Genomic DNA, 20,090 nt, shown 5'->3' on the forward strand with positions numbered 1-20,090 from the left:
TTTTTGTCTGCTTGTGTTATTTCAAACAGAACATCTTCAAGTTCAGAGGTTCTCTTTTCAACTTCAAGAAGCCTGCTGTTTAAACTCTCCATTGTGTTTTTTATTTTGCTGAATAACTTCTTCAGTTCGGCAAGTTCTGCTACATTTTTTTTAAGGACATTAATTTCCCTGTACATTTCCTCTTTTAGGTCCTGTATACATTTCCTCATTTCATCATGATGTCTAGCTGAGTTTTCTTGTATCTCATTCAGTTTCCTTAGAATTATCACTCGGAATTCCTTGTCAGTCATTTCAAGGACTTCTTGTTCTATAGGATCTAGGACTTTGAGATTTATTAACTTTTGGTGGTGTACCTTCTTGATTTTTTTGTATTTCTGGTATCTTTTTTTTGATGTTTATTCATTGTGGCAGGGGGTTACAAAGTCCACCTGTTTGAGACTATTGACTAACTAAGATGTTGCTGTGGTTGCCAATTTGGTATGGCTACCTCCGTGACTGCTCAGTTGGCCTCTAGTGCCTTGTGTGTGTGGTTGCGTTGGGTCTTGTGCCTCTCCAGGGAGCCACCTCTCCGGTCTGCTTGGACTCTGCTGGGCTGCTGGATCACAGGGCAGTACCGCAGGCTGTGTGGTCTCTGCTGAGCTTCCACTTCCCGTGCAGGACTTTCCCCTGTTCCGTGAGCTCTGGCCCAGGCTGCTGGATCTCGCAGTGGCGACCCCGCAGGGTGTGTGTTTTCTGCCGAGTCTCCGCCTCCCTATCCGGACGTCTCCCTGCTCTGTGCGCACTGGGCTGGGGTGGGACGTGTCTTCTGCAGCCCACGTCTATCAGCCAGGCCTTCAAGTCCCTGCTCGGCACCGCCTCACCCAGGAAGTCTTCCAGGTTTCTGCTAGGCACAGATGACTGGTCGCTCTGGGTGCCTTTGTAGCACTGTGTAGATCTTTCTTGGGACTTATCACCTTCTTCCTGGTATCGCGGTTATTTGTGTACTTGTCTTATCTCCCACACCAGAGCGTGAGCTCCTCCATGGAAGAGCCCGCAGCACACGGTTCACCTTTGAATCTCCCCAGCGCAGACTGACTCCAGTACCCGCCCACAGACAGCTCTCTGGCAGGTTCAAGCGACCTTGGGAACACTCCGACCACACTATTCCTAACCAGAAATCGGTTAGGAGTTTTTCCGAACTGGTGGCCGCAGAGATGGTATCTGCCTCCTGGTAACATGAAGTTTACCAGGGGCCGGAGAAAGGGTGCGGTGGAGTGACAGTCAGCCTGGCCTGCACTTCCATGCCCTCCCGACGCTGGTCGGGGACGCCCCACACCACCAGCCCCGCCAGAGAACTGCGGAGGGAGTGTGACGGGAGGCCGGCCCGCAGGCCCCGGGAAGCCCCACGCCGGGGCAAGCAAGTGGGAAGGCTCAGTGAGGAGCCGAGCCGGGTGAGGACAGGCCTGGTCGAGCCGGGCCGGAGCCGTCACCACCCGAGAAAATGGAGTCAGCCCTGGGGCCAGTGAGTGGCCCGGTGGGGCAGGTGGATGCCGGGCAGGCGTCCGCCCTGCGATCAGGGCTGGGCTGGGGGTCACTCATGGGGCTGGGCTGGGCCAGGCGATTCCCTCTCCACCTCCGCGTCATCGCCGTCCCTGTCCTTGGCTGCCACCGCCTCGGGCTGCTCACTCGGTCCCGCGGTGCAGCTCAGGTGCTCCCAGGAATCTTCTTTTATGCCGGCCCGAAACCTCGAATCCTGAATAGGGCAGCTGGCCGCCTTCAGTGCGGCCCCGGCCTCCGGGATCCTGACAGTGTTTACAGTTACAGCAGCCCCGGCGCCATGTTCCCTGTTTAGAAACTCGCTTTTGCAGCTAAGAAACAGTTCTTTTCCTGCTCCACACATCAAAGCTGTTGCCTAATGTAAACAACGCAGCCTCTCCTGCTGGGGGCAAAGTGGCGGTCAGCCCCCGCGACCGGCCACCAGCAGCGGTCCTCCCTTAAGAGACGGCAAGAGGAAGGTCCACAAGTTTCCTGGCTGCCTAAGGCCCAATGGCCACCTTTTCCAGCTCAGCTACTCAGCGCTAGCCGCCGCAGCCACCGCCATCTTAGGATCTCTGCAATTACTTTTAATACGTGAGAATCTTCAGACAACTTCAGGCATTTCTCCACAACTTTCTTCTAACGTTGTTCTCTCCCCCAGAGGCTGGGAGCACGGGCGCGGCATGGGCTGGGGAGGCGAGGAGGCTGGTGCTTCTCCCAGTGTGCAGGCGCGTGAGGGGTCTCTTGAGTGTCTCCCTTCCAGCCGGCACCAGGAATTACTTTTAAATTACCTTTACATACTATAAGCTAAATTTACATTCTTAGAAAATATCTAGCTCTAAAACGATGAAAACATTATACTTATTTAAATTTTAAAAATCCTTGGTTACCAAATAAATAATAAAGCAAGGAAGTTTACCTTATAAATGCAATTGAGTACAGATTTTTCTGTTTTATCATTTTCTGCTCCTGTAGCATGGAACGGTTGGAGCAGTGTCTTCAGAGGTAAGGCCATGATCCAGTCTAGAAGGCAGAGAAGTAAGGATACCACCAACTGTAACAACAACAAAAAATCATTATAATTGTAAACTCATAATGAGAGCTTCTTAATACGTTAATAATTTGCCGTCTTATTCTTGGGTTTCCAAAATTCATTTCAGGAACCATCAACCCTAAGTTCCACTATGAATATTTACCCAAACCTAACTAATTTTAACACATTATATATAAACATTTTGGATTTCTCTTTCATACTTCAGGGCAAGCACAATGAAACCTTAAACATAATAAAAAGAGGAATGTTAAAATTATTTAAAATTAATATAAAAACACTGAGCTTAAAAGACAACAGATATCAACTAACTATACTTATTTAATTGGGCAAGGAAAAATAGAACACAAATGAGAGGTTTTAGTCCATATGTAATACAATCAGTTACACTTTCCTTTACTAATTTAACAACACCTCACTGAGTATCCTGCCAGAAAGACTACTTTAAGCATTTTTTAAAATTGTTACTTATTTTACTAAATGAATCGTTCCACTAGATACTTTTTTTTTTTTCCTTTTTGTCTTTTTTCGTGACCGGCAATGGATCGCAACCCTCAGTATCGTGCCCGTACTGGACCGGGACAGGCAATGGGATCGCAACCCTCGGTGTTGCGCCCGCACCTCGCTCAGCCAGTGAGCGGCCGGTCTGTATGTGGGATCCGAACCCTCGGCGGGAGCGCCACCGCACTCCCAAGTGGCGCACTGTAGCAGTGCACCACCGGGCCGGCCCCCCACTAGATACTTTTAAACTAATGATAATATAAACTGAATACTTTACTCCAAAATGTGCAGTAAAATAGCAGTATCTATTTTATTGGATAAGCATCACAATTAGTGCCACGAAACTGACAATTAGTTCCATCAAAGTGGCAATCCTGTAACAAGAAGAGATCTGCTGATCTTTAAGAATTAAAGGCGAACTCTCCAACTCAAGGAGAAATTCTAGTCTAAATTTCCCAAAATATCCTCCAAAAGAACAATAAAGAATAAAAACCACCAAAAAAACTTCACAAAACCCACACCCTGTGTATAACCAGAAGACATAACATCCAAACTTCAAATTATCTCTAAGAAGGAAAACACACAGCAAATCCCAGTAACCTTTTCCCCATTTTCCTACAGGAGGCTTTCATAATGAGCAAGGGCAGTTTGGGAAAAATTGAAAGAGAGAAGATGAGAACAAACTGCAAACCTAAGATTGATATAAAACCAAGCCAGAAAGAAAAAGTCCACCCTAAGTTTGAGAATATTGGAAAAATGTACTGGTAAATCAGAGTATTCAGTAGAAAGAAGGGACTTACAAGTACATACAGGAAAGGTAATGCTTAGGGGAAGAAGAACGTTAAAAGGGAATGAAGAGACATCCTGCAGAAACATGCAATGGAAAAAAAAGCAAAAGAGAAATTCTGGATCTGGCAAGACTTAAAAATAATTATTTTAAAATTGATGGACCTACAACTCTTCTCCATAAAGAAAATATCCAATAAAGACAGAATACTTCATTAAACTGCCAGAGGAGGAAGCTAGCTCTTGAACTAGGAATCTCATACACCACCCCAAGCCACCAATCTTGTACACAGAAATGCAGGAGCAGTCTTCATCTATACAAAACTCTTATAAAAACAAAACAAAATGGGCCAGCCTGTGGCTCTCTCCGGAGAGTGCGGTGCTGATAACACCAAGGCCACAGGTTCGGATCCCTATATAGTGATGGCCGGTTAGCTCACTGGCTGAGCACGGTGCTGATAACACCAGGTCAAGGGTTAAGATCCCCTTACCGGTCATCTTTAAAACAAAAACAAAAACAAAAACAAAAAAACCAAAATGAGAATCGAAGCAATTCAACTGATAGAAATTCCTCTCCCTAAACCAATTGTGAAGCACAAGAAAACTATAACACAATGTTCTAATCTGAATTAAATATTTTCAAACAAGAATGTACAGTTATTGGGAGGTAGGAGGGAACAACCCACCTTAAATGAGAGAAGACAAATCAAGAATAGAATTGAATTCAAGTCAGGAAAAGAAGTATAAGAAAAAGACAAAATCATATTAGAAATGATTGAATTATTAGGTGTCTAACAAAGTATAAATCTGAAAAAACAAAATCAAAATAAGGAGGGCTGGCTGGTTAGCTCAGTTGCTTAGAGCGTAGTGCTGACAATGCCTATGTCCAGGGTTCAATCTGTGTACTAGCAAGCCACCAAAAACGAAACAAAACAAAACAAACCTTTGTAAAGGGCATTGAAAGAACAATGAGAATGAAAATGAGATAAAGAAAAAGGTAAAAATGTGTCAGAAAGCAAGTTCTTGAAATGGAAGACAGAAAAAGAACATCTAATTTACATATAATTGGAGTGCCTGAAGATAAAACAATTTAACAGAAAAAAACTTACAGAAATGAAAAAAGATCTGAATCATATTGAAAAGGCCTAACAGATGGGGACAAACTGACCTGCAATGTTCAACTCTAACACATATCCTGGTAAAACTTTAAAAGTAAGGCTTTAAAAATAAAGAAAATATATCTTCAGGGCCTCCAAGCAAAAGATGAAATAACTTACAAGAACAAAAGATTGGCATCAGACTTCTCAAAAACAATATATAAAGCAAAATAGCATTAAACAAACAAACAAACAAACAAATGATTCCATATCTAACCAAGCTGTTTTTCAAGTATTAAGGTTATAAAAAGTTTTAAATATGCAATAGTTCAGGGAATTCTGTACACATGAACCTGTCTTAAATAACAATGATGAACTTCATCTAACCAAGAAGTTGACTAGGGAAACTTGCAAAATGACCAAGTTATAAATCTCAGTTATAGATCAAAGATTTAAAAAGCAGGTGGAGATGAACGTGGAAGATAAATTTGTTTTATGATATATGCTATATGTTATGTGTAACATAACAAAAAACGGAGCCAAACACACACAGAAAGAGAAAAGTAAAATGAGCTCATTTGTTAATGTATAGGCAATAGATAGGCGTACAATACCATTCAATAATTATGAACCAGATAGTAAAATGTTAAGTAAGAAAGCAAGGGAACATAAAGACATTTATGAAGGTATACATATACATATAAAGGTAAACACTAGAGCAAAAGCACAAAATTTCCTGAATATCAAAAAGAACTTAAAAATAAAAGAAAAGAAATACATTATGCAGAGAAAGAAACACAGAAAATATAACATAATATGCATAATAATCATAAAATAAAATGACGGAGGTAAGATCAAAAACATGTCTTTTAAAAATGTGTTTAACTTTTAACTTGCCTAATAAAAGAAAAAGATTTTCAGTTTGACTCACAAAGCAAGAAACAGAATACGTTGTAGTAAAGAGATAGTTAAACAGAAAGATTCACAAATGCTAAACTGAAAGGCATGGACAAAGGCATACCAGGCAAATTAGAATTCAAACCAAAAAAGACTAATGCTAAAAGCTATAATTCAACATGAAGATAAAACATTTATGAACATCTATGAATCAACTAACGCAATGACTACTTTTATAAAGCAAAAGCTACAAAAGGTGAAAGGAAATACAGAAATACTAATATTAGGAAGACTTTAACACACTCCTGTTAGTACAAGACAGATCAAGTGGAGAAAAAATAACCCACATAAACAAAAGTTATCTGAGGTCCTCAATAAAGTTCAACAATATTAATGGGATCTCGTCCCCCAAAAGTCTGAAAACTGCTAGTACAGAAACTTGATAAACAGACGTGAATAAATATGGAACTTGATTATTCGTGAAAAGGCAAAGAGGCAAAGATAAACTTTTATTATTAATAGAGAGTTCTCAGAAATATGGTTCTCGGTTTAAAAAAAAAAACAAAAATTAGATCCACTCAAAATGTACAGAATAAACTTCAAACAGGTTGGGGATAAAAATGTAAAAAGTGAATCCATACAAACACTTGAAGAAAACATGGGTGAATTCCTTTTTATCCAGGCTATAGTGAAGGCTTTCTAACTATGACTAAAAATCGAGACACACTAAAAGACTGATATATTGAGTACATAAAAATAAACACTCTCCCAAACACCTCCCCAAAAAAACAAAACAAAAAACTTACCATAAACGAAGTCAAAGGCAAATGTAAAAATGGGAGAAAATACCTGGAATATATATCATAGTTAAAGAGCTAACATCACTAACATATAAAAATTTAGGGAAAAAGACCAAAAACCTGACAGCAAATAAACCAAAAAAGATATAAATAGATAATTCAGAAAAATAAAAATAAAGTAAAAATTTAGGCCATTACTAAATATGAGAAAATGTTCTACTTCGCTTACAAAAGGAGATAAATGAAAACTACACTGAGATGCCACTGTATACCTATCAAATTGGCAAAAATTTAAAAACATGACAAGTTGTATGGTGGCACTCTGGGGAAACACTCTCATAATTTGCTGGTAAAAATGTTAATATTGAACAAAATTACATGTTTACCTTTTGACCCAGCAATTTCACTTCTAGGAATATACCTTAAGGCACACTCCAACAACATAATATAGCTACAAAGTTAATCACTATAACACTGTTTATAATTGCAAGATTCTAAAAACAACCTATAACGTCCATACATAGGACTGTAGTTGAATGAACTATGGTACATCCACACAATGTACTAATACTTTCCAGCTGTAAAAAATAATGAGAAAGACCTTTATGAACTGATGTATTATGGATTTCCAGTATATACTATCAAGTGAGAAATCTAAAGTACCAAAAAATGTCTATAATATATTTGTGTAACAAATAAGGAGAAAAAAGAAAATACACATGTATCTGCTCAGTTGTGCAAAAATAAACATACGATAGATGAACCACAGAGAAAAAAATAAAACAACAGTGATGAAGAAAAAAACCTAAAATTGAATACAAACAGAAAAAGTTACCTGAGCTATATTTCAAAAGAATTATATAACCACACTGAAGTGGGGAAGCACTCTAAGTAACTTATAAACATATTTTTGAACTATATACTCTCTTGGTAAACACAAAAAGACCTCTAATCTATGTAGAGGCATAAGTTAACAATTCTGAAACTGCTTTATTTCCCTTAGAATTGCACAAAGAAGTAAATACATTAAGGATAAATGTGGTTATGAGAGCCAGGTTTTTCATTGTTGGAGCACGGAGTTATAAAAATGGAAAAGGGAGAAGAAAAAACTCAACCTTGTGCTGCTGGATTAGAATTGGAGGTGTCAGAGTGAACTCAAGGTTTTTAATACATATACAGTAGTTAGATATTGTCTTAGTCTGCTGGGGCTGCCATAACAAGTACCATATGCTGGGTGGCTTAAACAACAGAAATTTACTTTTCACATTTCTGGAAGCTAGGAAGCCTAAGATCAAAGTGCCAGCCAATTTGATGTCTGGTGAGGGCCCTCTTCTTGGCTTGTAGACGCTTGCCTTATAGCTGTATACTCAGAAAGTGGAGAAAGATCATCTCTCTTCTCATAAGAGCACTAATCCTATTCATTACTAATTACGTCTCAAAACTCCACCTCACAATGGGAATTAGAACTTCAACATACGAGCTTTGGAGGGAACACAAACATTCAGTCCATAGCAGATATTGATATACATGAGTGTGTCTAAAATAGAAATGTATATATATTTGTATGTATACATATTATCTATTTCCTAGCTTCTATCTGCTGAGAAAGACTTTAGAAAATGACACCCTAACAGTAATATATACAGCTAGTTCTCAGACCTTGATTTCATTTCTTCCTTTTATTTTTTATTTTTTAAGAAAGTGAGAATAGGTTTAATGTAATGAATAAGAGATACAGACTTCACAGAGAAAGTGCAGCCTAGCTCCAGAGACTGAGCAGGGCCCATAACAAGTTTAAAACAAAAGAAATACAAATTCAGACAAAGTACAGGCTGCCTCTAGAGTGAACAGCAGCATGCTAAAGGCAAGTTTGATACAAAAAGAAAGAAATACACACACTCCACAGGCAGATTGAGCAACAGCCCCGCGTCCTATCAGGATTCCATTTTTATAGTTTTGCTATCTAATTCATATCTAGTGAATATTCAACTAAAGGGGTGGTTCCCAGTAATGTAACCTATTCTAGCACATGCTCAGTTGTCAGACCTTGATTTTTAAACACGATTTTCCACTCAGTGAAACCAGAGTTCCTTAGAGAAATGGCTAATTCCAGGGCTGGGGCAGGGAAAATACAAAATGAGCCTAGAAAATCTGTGGTAACAAAAATTAAGAACATGCTCAAAGAATAATGGGAATTTGTTAAAAGGAAAAGATGCCACTATGAAAAGGCTCCCAACTGGCTAAATCTGAGGTATTTTGAGTAGCAAAATATGATAGTAAAAAATTAAGGATTACAACTCACTGCATAAAATGAGAATTGTTAGCCCAAACTGACATAGGATGGATAGGAAAGAAGGGAGAGTTCTTCTTGATAGTAGAAAGCTGACTAATGAATGTAGAAGAAACGACGGAATTAGGAAATCACCATTAGGCAACTATCATAACAATAACTGATTCTAGTAAAAGTTACCAAAGGTTGGCAAAACCAGTCAGTAAAAGCTTAATAAATAACAGGGTATTTATACAAATACTTATTAATTGAAAAAAGTTAAATAGTAGCTTTACTGTGGAAACATCTGGCAGACACCTTAATCAGATATTAAAATTAGCACTGATTAGCAACAAACTGACATCTGTGTCCCCTGATAGGATGTACTAAGAGGTTCACAAAATCTTTTGAAGTATTTCTACCAAATATGCCTAACTTAAACCTAATAATGATGAAACATTACTAATCTAAAAATCTAATCATGATTAAACCCAAACTGCAGGACATTGTATACAATAACTGGACTGTGCTATTAAAAAATATCAAGGTCAAGAAATACAGAAAGATTAAGGACTTGTTCCAAATTATAGAAGGCTCAAGAGACATTATAACTGAAAGTAACACATGATTTGGGTTTTCTTTTCCCATAGAGGACATTATTGAGACAACTGGTGAAATCTAAGATCTACAGGATAGATAATACTAATGTATCAATATTAATTTCCCAACGTTAATAACTGTACTATGGTTGTTTTAGAGAATTGCTTGATTTTAGGAAAAACACAATAAAGTACTTAGTGGTACACAAATTTCTTTCTTTCTCTATATTTTATATTTACATCCAGAAGGATAAAGCAAATGTGGGAAATAATATAATGAATTCTTTATACCATTCTTGCAACTTTTCTATAAACTTGAGATTATGTTAAAAGAAAAAAATTCCAACTTAAAACTCTTATGAAAGTTCTGAATTGTTGTTTCTAAATAAAAAAATATATATGGACTTTGGTATCTATCTGCCAACCACAGGTTCCAGTCGTGGCTCTGCTATTTAGTAACAGTTCTGTGAACTTGGGCAACTTAACCTCTCTGAGCCTCAATTCTCTCTGCAAAGGGGGGATTTAAAAATATTTATCAAAATCGTAAAGTTGTTTTGAAGTTGAAATAATGCATATAAAGTACACATTGATAGGCACAGGATTAAAAAAATAACAACTATATAAATGTTCTTTTACTTTATTCTTATTTCATTTATTTATTTAATTATAAGGCCAGGAAAAAAAAAAAAAAAATCAAAAGCTGGCCAGTTGGCTCAGTTGGTTAGAGCATGGTGTTATAACACCAAGGTCAAAAGATTTGGATCTCTGTACCAGCCAGCCTATATATATATATATATATATATATATATATATAGTATAAGGCCATATCACCAATGATGATGAATGATTTTAGAAATTTAAAAATTTCTGGCCCATACAAAGTTTATTCATATTCTTAAGAATATGAGGTTAAGGAAAGATATAAAGACCAGCTATGTCTGTAAGCAATCTGAATGCCATGCAGGAGAAATGAAAGCTATACTGTAGCTTTCATGAGAAAATCAAGAGTTCTTAGAGAAAGAATAACATAATAATTAAAATAATTTGATATATCTATTTCTCTATATGTAATGTACAAGCTTCTCTAATAGGACAAAAGATAATCAAAACCTGATTCAAGAGAACAGAGAGTATTGGAATGCAATGCAATGGAAAAGAACCAGTGGATGTTCATCCCACAGAGAGGAAAGCCAGACATTCTAAAGATGCCTAGGATAATTCAGCACATTTGAAGAATATAAAGAAATCTGTTACTGGCCCAAGAAAGATGGGGCAAATCAGGCTTAATGATGATTCCCTGTTGAGTGGTATACACAGGCTTAAAATAGTAAATTGTATAGTGTGTTATTTTTCTCACACAAGTATCCGGGATATGACTGAATACCTGTATTAGTTCAAACCTGCTATTATTTGTTCCTGCTAATTTGTATAAGAATGAACGATAAAATGTGAGATCAGAAGAGCATTTTGGGGACTATTTCATCTTGCCTTCTGTGTGATTACTCTCTCCTGGATATGTCTTCTTCCTATCTCTCCTACTAGTCCTTTCAGTCACTGTCACTGTATCTCATTCTTCAACCTGTTATACTTTGCTAACTCTTCTTACTCTATTGACTCTAATATGCATATATTCCCATAATTTTAATACTACTTAGGTGCTGACAATGCCAGTAATTTTATTTCCAGTCTTGAATTTTCTTTTTTTTCTTTTTTTTTTTTTTGGTCTTTTGTCTTTTTCCGTGTCCGGCAACGGATCGCAACCCTCAGTGTTGCCCCCGTACCGGACCGGGGACCGGCAACGGGATCGCACCCCGCGGTGTTGCTCCCGCGCCTCGCTCAGCCAGTGAGCGGGAACCGGTCTGTATGTGGGATCCGAACCCTCGGGTGGGTACGCCACCGTGCTTCCCAAGCAGCGCACTTATCCAGTGCGCCACCGGGCCGGCCCCCAGTCTTGAATTTTCTTTTTTTTCTTTTTTTTTTTTTTGGTTTTTTGTCTTTTTCCGTCTCCGGCAACGGATCCCAACCCCCAGTGTTGCCCCCGTCCCGGACCGGGGACCGGCAACGGGATCGCACCCCGCGGTGTTGCTCCCGCGCCTCGCTCAGCCAGTGAGCGGGAACCGGTCTGTATGTGGGATCCGAACCCTCGGGTGGGTACGCCACCGTGCTTCCCAAGCAGCGCACTTATCCAGTGCGCCACCGGGCCGGCCCCCAGTCTTGAATTTTCTAATCAGGTATATAATCGCTTTGTTCAGTGTGTTACATGCAACACACTGAAAATTAAAAGTCATCTTCCTCCAACAATCCTGCTCTTTTTCCTATTTTCCTTACCTTGATTGTGGTTTTCATTTTGGAATTATCTGCTCTCTCTATTCGTTTAGACTTACTTCAGAACATCATTAATTCTTTTATAGATAACTTTAATAGCAATTACCATATTACTCCTTTTAAGTCAACTTTCACATTTTCCCAAGTGATTTTTCACAAATCTGGTCATAATTAATTGTGAATTAAAACCCTTCAAAAAAAGTCACTTTCAAAAAAGGACTTTCACAAAAATCTAAGATTCTTAGCATGACATCCAGGCCCTTCATAACCTGACCCCTTTCTATCTCTGTGACGTAATTTTTTCCTACTCTGAACTGTGTGCTTCACATTCTATAACATGGAACTGCCTATTGTTTCCTCAAAACACACCACAGTATTTTACACCTCCATGATTTTTACACATGCTATTCCCTCCAACTGGAATAACTCTTTGACTCTACCTCTTGTCTCTATTATGATGAGAACCTTACCCATCTTAAAGGAAGTTTTCCCTTAACAAGTCCCCTCCCCCTCATAGTTAATCGCTTCATCCTCATCCTTCCTTGTATCATATATATTTTTCTACTTTTTATAGTAAGCACTTATTATACTGTAATGCCTCATCTGTCTCTCTAATTTTTAAATTCCATGACAGCAAAAACTATGTTATCTATCTCTATTTAATAGTGCCCAGGAGAATACCACACATATTTTGTGATCGATAAATGTTTAGTAAATTAAGTGAGCAGGGAACAAAAACTTGGTAGTACAGATTTTTTTATACTAATAGGCCTTTGGAAGACAAAGATGATATAGAAGGAGATGACTAATTAGTTATCCAGATATTATTTATAAACTGGATTTGGAATTCTATTCCACAGCCAAAAAAACTAAAATGAAGAAATCTTGGCTAAAAATGGACTATATGTTTCTTTTAAAGATGAAGAACTATGTATTTATTAAGAGCTATGCCATCTGTTTTAAATGGTGTTTAAACTAAATACAAAGAGAAAGAATAAAAGATTCTGAGTTAAACTCATGAAATCAGTGGTACAGTAGACAGCCAGAATGACATGGAGAGAACAAAAATGGGAAAGGTATGCAAGCCACACAAGAAAATAACTGGAAATAGGTCCAGAAACATAACTATAGCTTCAGAGTTCTGTAAATTAATGGGCAGAACATAAGCAGTAAATAAAACATACTTGAGAGTTCAATACAATGTGATTAAGAGGTAATAACACTGAGACCTGGAGAACAGAACTCAAGATTGGGATGTGACAAGGGAAAGGAATAGAGAATTTTTTTTTTAGAGGAAATTAACAGAATCTAGAGCAGCCTTGTCTAACTGAACTTTGTGCAATGATGGAAATGGTCTATACTTGAGCTACTGAGCACCTGAAATGTGCAAATAAGAAATTAAATTTTTAATGTGAACTTTAAATTTAATTTAAATTTAAAGCCACGTGTAGTTAGTAGCTGCCATACTGGGCAGCACAGATCTAGAGTCTCTATATAACATGTTATGTATAATGTCCAGTATATTATAAAAAAAATTAACAGACATATCAACAAACAGGAAAATGGAACTTATGGTAAAGAGGAAAAAATTTCAATAAAAACAAACTCAGATGACCCAGATATTGAATTTAGCAGACAAGGGCTTTGAAGTAATTATGATAAATATGTTAAGGAATCTGTAAGAGAAGACGTATATAACTGATAAAGAAATGCAGAATTTCAGGGAAGATATAGAAACTGTAAAAAGAAACCAAAATGAAACACTGGAACTGATAAATACAATATCTGTAATAATTATAGGACTCTCATAATGAATTTATTGAAGTAAATGCCACCTGGCAGAACTTTCTGGTGGACAGAGGGAATGTCTTCTCCTAAGTGACATATCTTTATGCATTAAACGTACTTTGCGTACTGGAAATATCTGTACTTTCTATCAGTAACAGATATACAAAACAAACAGCTGACTTAAGAAGCAATGAATTCCTCAGAAAATTAGTAATCTTCAGGCATAGATAAGACCATAATTTGGCAGGATATAATAAAATAATCATAAGTGAACAGAACGTCCCAGAAGGTTCCTTAAAACCCTGAGATTCAAATATTTGATCAAATGACCATGAAATTTGAGCTGAAATAAAATTTAGTTATACTCGCATAATGGAAAAGACATTTTACACTGTAGTTGATTCTGAATACAAGATAAATTAATTTTTACTACTTAAACATATACACCTTTGAAAATTTGAAATATAAATATTCTACTAGGTAACCATATATTAAACATCAAACAAAATTTAAATTACCCTCTTGTCCATTTCATAAGATGAAGCTTCTGTACTTGGCAAAAGATGGGTAATAGTGGCTATTAGGATCTGCAGGAAATGAAAAAAACTGTTAAATTAAAATATGATGTCAAAATATGTTAAATTAATGGTACATCCTAAAATTTAATTGTTAAATGCTAAGGGATATAAAAACTATCACTGCAAATTTATCCTAAATATATTAACACTTATTTCAAAGTAATTTTAACAGCTAAGCTTTTTAAGTATACTTAACTATCAATCATTTATAATCCTGATGTACAGAACCAAAATTATATAGTTCTATCAGCTATAAATGGATTTCTTCCTAACTTAATTCATGGGAGTGAATTGGTATGTATAAACACAGAGATAATATATGTTCTTTATAGAAAAACTGGAAGATATGGATAAGCAAATAGATTTATTAAACACTACTGTAATCCTATCACTTCAAGAAATCTACTCTATTGTCTTTCTAGGCTTTTCTGGCTATTTACATAAGTATATGCCTTTTAAAAAAGGTATGTGGCTTTTTCAATTAACATAGATACTGGGTACTGTATGAATAAATATAAAATGGGGAATATGAAATACTAAAAAAGAAAAACTTTACTAATAGAAGGCAAAATATTCATATATAGTGCTATCATTTACACCCTGCAAATTGCATGGTCTCATTCAATTTTCTTATATGCATATTAAAAACGTACAGGTGTAAATTTACTGTACTTCTATTGCATGCTATCATATCTTTACAAATTATTGCTTTGATGCATTAAATAAAAAAATCCCTCTAACTATATTTTATACAGAAAACGTCTTTACTCACTAATAAAATCTAGTATATTCGATGTATTTGCTTAATATTGATAATAAAACTGGGTCTCTATACATAATTCTGCAAATAGGTAACCATCAGTGAAATGTGCCACAGATTTGAGATTTCTTCATTCAATTAGAGGTGGAAAATAATAACTCTTCATGTTTATCTATGGTCCCTGGCAAGTATAATGTACAGTGAAGCAATTAGCAAAAATTCTGCACACTTATATATTATTAATATGCAAAAACTCTGCACACACATATTATTAACACTTAATAATATTAAGTATTATTTATATAATTATTTATTATATATTATTTATATTTATTTATTTATATAATTAATATAATTTATAAATCATACTTAAGTAATTTATAGTTTATAAATTTATAATTTATATATTATATTAAAAATATTATAATAGTACTATATAAATAATATATATTAATACTTAATAGAAATGTTATTTCTATATAATATCTATATAACTATATATTATTTATATAATTGTATATTTATTATATATATATATATATATATATATTTTTTTTTTTTTCCTTTTTGTCTTTTTCCGTGTCCGGCAACGGATCGCAACCCTCAGTGTCGCCCCCACACCGGACCGGGACCGGCAACGGGATCGTAACCCTTGGCGTCGCTCCCGCGCCTCGCTCAGCCAGTGAGCGGGAACTGGTCTGTATGTGGGATCCGAACCCTCGGCAGGAGCGCCGCCGCGCTTCCCAAGCGGCGCACTATAGCAGTGCGCCACCGGGCCGGCCCTATATTTATATATTATTTATATATAATATTAATACATATTATTAAGTGTTAATAATATATATAAACTGATGCAGAAAATAGGAGAAAGGGATTTAGAGGAGGCTTTTAGATGAAAAAAAATCTGCTTACTTGAACAACCTTAATTTTCAAACTGAATAATCAATGTTAAAGGGTAATTTTTTAAAGTTTTAAAATTTCAAATGTTTTAATACTAGACACTAATCTACACATTCACATTTACATCAACTTATCATGTCCTACTTAACATGATAATGATAATAGTTGCAGCCAACATTTATTACCACTTATATCCTATCATTTATATGCTAAAAAGTACTTTACATGTATTTTCTTATTTAGTCTTCAAAGCAACTCTGTGAGGTAAATAAATATTTGTATCCCAAATGTAAAGATAAAGAAATCCAAAGTTCAGGGAGCTAAGCAGCTTATCCACAGCTACAAAGTTATTAAGTGGCACAGCCAGAGGTTAAACCCAGGTGTGCTTAACCCCTAAATCTAAGCTCGTAACCATAAATATTATATTCAACTCAAAAGATATTTAGTGAACATTTTCTTTTTTTAATTTTGTTTAAATTTATTTTTATTTTTTTATTTACGGAACATTTTCCACATAAAAGTCACCCTGAGAATAAGAAATAATAAAGAAAAAAAAATCCTTGGTCTCAACTCAATTTTTCTACGTACATGTTAAAAACGTACAGAACTAAATTTATTGTATACTAAAAAAATTTTACACATTACTGCTTTGATGCATTAAGGAGAAAAATTCCTCTAAATATACTTTATACAGAAAAAGGCTTTACTCACTAGTGTTATGTTTAGTGCTATAATGGAGGCTAGCAACACAGTTGAGTGGGAAAAGCCTGGACTTTAGAATCTTACAGATTTCAGTTTGAATCCTGTTCCTGTTCTGTTAGGTTGTGACTTTATGAAGTTACTAAATCCTCATTTCTTTCATCTTAAATAAGGGAGGGTGAGGGTGAGGAAGGGAATAATCTCCTACCTCTAAAAACTTTTAAGAATTAAGTGACACATATGATATGTTAACTGGTACATGTTACTTAGTAAGTATTAGTTCTCATCTTTCCCAAAAATGTTATAAAAATATGAAGAAAGATAAATTCTGATTGGGCAGAGCAGATACAGATTTTTATTTTTTGAGGAGATGGCATTTAAGCCAATTATTAAAAGACAAGGGGGGTAGAGAGGAGAAATAAAGCATTTCAGGTAGAAGGAAGAGAGCAAGGCGGGCAGGTTCAGGTGATATTAAGCAGACTCAGTTGCCTGGAAAACATGGCATTTCAAAAATCTGTACATGATACTGGAAAGACAAGTTGGGTCCTTATCTGAAGGCCTTGAATTCACAGCTAAAGAATTTGTGCTTTATTTTTTAGTGAAGGGAAGACCAGAGATTTTTTTTTTAAAGGTAAGTGACATAATAAGAGTCATGTAAATGTGAATGATGAAGGAGAAGACTGTTATGAGCCAGGAGAATAGTTAGAAGGCTGTCATAATATCTCAAGTATGAAATAACAAAGGGCTGAAATATGTCAGGTGCTGTAGGAAGCATAGGAGACACTGAATTAGAATTAAAACAAAACAAAACACAACAATTCATAAGTGATTGGCTGAAAAGGAAAGGAAAGGAATAATATCCTGATGGTGGTAACTGTAAGGATGGTATGTTTCCCTTACCTAAGAGAAGGAATAAAGCAGAATATACATTTATAAAGACAAAGGCATAAATAAGTTTGCATTAACATTTAATTTTCATTACAACTAACAAATTATTTTCTAATGTTTTTACTTTGTCCAAAACCAGGTACACACTCTTTAAAGTACAAAGGAACTGTCAGGAACTGTGATATCACAAAACAGCATGATAGGCAGCCACTATTTAGCAATGCAAAAAAATTTAAAAAAAAATATTAACTAATTTTATTTTTTAAGGTAACCATCTTTAACAAAGTCATAATAAAAAAAAATTGAAAAACTACTTACTTGAATAATTTTCAAGGGAGAACCAGGCTGGTAAATCTGAAGTCTAGGTACATAATGAACCAGCATGTGAAGCATGTTACAAGCTACATGGGCTACTGTTTTATTAGTAAACTGCAATAACAAAAACAACAAAAATCAGTTAAGAAAATTTTCTTCGCAAACTATTTATCAATACATTGGTTGCTGAAAAATTTTTAATTTGATATGTTTTTTCTTGTTATGCTACATTTATGAGTGTTTATTAAGATATTATTAGGAAAATAAATCTACAGCTGCAAAATAAAAAAACACAACACATTTCAAGTATACATGTAACTTTACCTTTTCTTTGCAATGTTTAAATATCCTTATTAATGTTTCATTGCATTTTCTCTTACCTGGATTTCTGCACTGGCTTCTAAACTACTAATCTTGTTATTACTCTTTTCTCCATTCTAATTTACTAGTCACAACAATTCCAAATTAATCTTATGAAGCACCACTCTGATTCTGACATTCTCTATGCTTAAAACTCCTAGAAGACTCACCAATGTCATAAAGTTAAACTTTTAATGCTTATCTTTCTGTGTTCAAATCTCACTCAGTGTTCAAGCCCCAACCTAATGTCTCTTTTCCAAAGTCCCTGATAACTAAGTCAAAGTGATCTTGACTTCCTTTTTACTCAATTAGCACTTTATATGCACCATTCATTTAGTACTCTCAACCTTTTCAATTTTTTTACTTTTTTTTTTTTTTTTTTCTCCCTTTTTGTCTTTTTTCATGACCGGCAACGGATCGCAACCCTCAGTGTCGTGCCCGTACTGGACAGGGGCCGACAATGGGATCGCAACCCTTGGCGTTGCGCCCGCACCTCGCTCAGCCAGTGAGCAGCCGGTCTGTATGTGGGATCCGAACCCTCAGCGGGAGCGCCGCCGCGCTCCCAAGCCGCGCACTGTAGCAGTGTACCACCAGGCCGGCCCTAATTTTTTTACTCTTATTTTAATCTTTTTCAGCTATTATTACTGTCTTGAAGACAGTATTTACAAATTTTTTTTCCAGTATCTTTCACTTTGCCTAGGAAAGTGCCTGACACATAGTATATATTCAGAAACATCTGTCAAGTAAATAATATTATTATTCAAAAATATTTATAAGGTACTTTGCATGTCTAGAATCTTATACAGATGCTGAGGGTATTACAAGTCAAACAAAAATAATACCATGCATTTTTCCATAAACGAAAATACCCATTTATTAATTCAGACACTCCAAATAATTAAATTGCTACTTCTTTTTCTTTTTTTTCAGCTGAGTTCAATACTTAGATTATCACTTTCGAACAAATCTTATTCTGGCTACAAAGAGGGCATTTAACTCAAATGATAAAGGCAAAATGTTGAACAAAGAGTAAGTTACAAAAATACTAGTTAAAAAAACAAACAGAAGACCTTATATACATGTTTAAATGACTGGTTTCCTTTTTTAGGAGTCATCCACATGCATTCTAGGGACAAAGTCAAATACATATAAAGCTGAGAGAAAGTAGGTCATCCCAAAGATACCCTAAATTCAAGAGTAGGACCACTCTTAAAGAAACAGTCAGGATCAAAAAAATAATAAAATAATAAAGTAATAAAATATCCCGTTTTATTTCCTAAGGGCACAAGATTATAACTAACATTTGGAGGGGAAAAAACCCCACGCATTCTATACTATCCTAATATACTTCACTAAACAATTTTCTTTACCTTTAAGGAAACACAAATTACATTCAGAGCTTCCTTAATTTGTGGATGATGAGACTCATGAACTAGTTCTTCACAAATCCAAATACCTAAACTGCAAAGTGCTACACATCTGCAAAAAAGAATCAACAATGATACAAATAAAAGTGTATGAGCCTTTAAATAAAATGAAACCACCACCACCACAACCAACACCCACAATCAACCAACACAGAATGAGCATATATCATTTAGGTCAAGTAATTAATCTGTTACTCTACACATTAGCTGGTGAATAAGGAAGGAAGAGTACTTGGGAAGAAAGCACATCCCCAAAATGCTAAGCTTAATTTTCTGTTATAATTTACTACCAAGATCATAGACTGGGACATCATCCAGCACCTTTCTAACAAATTCATGTTAATAAACTGACATTGCTATAAAGCTTCCCAAATATGTAATCTGCTTTCAAAAAGGAAAGAGAGTAGTTTTATTGACTGACAACAGTAAAATGAACTTAAAAAATGAAGGTGATGGAATAAGTAAAACATTAATTTTGTATCTTTTAAATTTAACACAGCTAACTACAAATTCTTTTCAAAACAAATCGAGAACA

The 20,090-nt window shown here is 35.8% G+C and overlaps 1 protein-coding gene across 8 annotated transcripts in view; it reads right to left on the reverse strand.

Annotated features, from left to right (window-relative positions):
- The window catches only part of RALGAPA1 (Ral GTPase activating protein, alpha subunit 1 (catalytic)), a 252,183-nt gene that overhangs the window by 85,138 nt on the left and 146,955 nt on the right, over window positions 1-20,090 (reverse strand). For all 8 annotated transcript variants that reach the window (XM_008573959.1, XM_008573952.1, XM_008573965.1 and 5 more), the window contains 4 exons: window positions 19,499-19,607; window positions 17,772-17,882; window positions 14,147-14,215; window positions 2,435-2,569 (listed from right to left, as the gene is read on the reverse strand). In XM_008573959.1, coding sequence (XP_008572181.1) covers window positions 2,435-2,569; window positions 14,147-14,215; window positions 17,772-17,882; window positions 19,499-19,607 — 424 coding nt within the window. The remainder of the gene's footprint in view (window positions 1-2,434; window positions 2,570-14,146; window positions 14,216-17,771; window positions 17,883-19,498; window positions 19,608-20,090) is intronic.

Source organism: Galeopterus variegatus, unplaced genomic scaffold (genome assembly GCF_000696425.1).
Source record: "Galeopterus variegatus unplaced genomic scaffold, G_variegatus-3.0.2 Scaffold54, whole genome shotgun sequence".
NCBI lineage: Eukaryota > Metazoa > Chordata > Mammalia > Dermoptera > Cynocephalidae > Galeopterus > Galeopterus variegatus.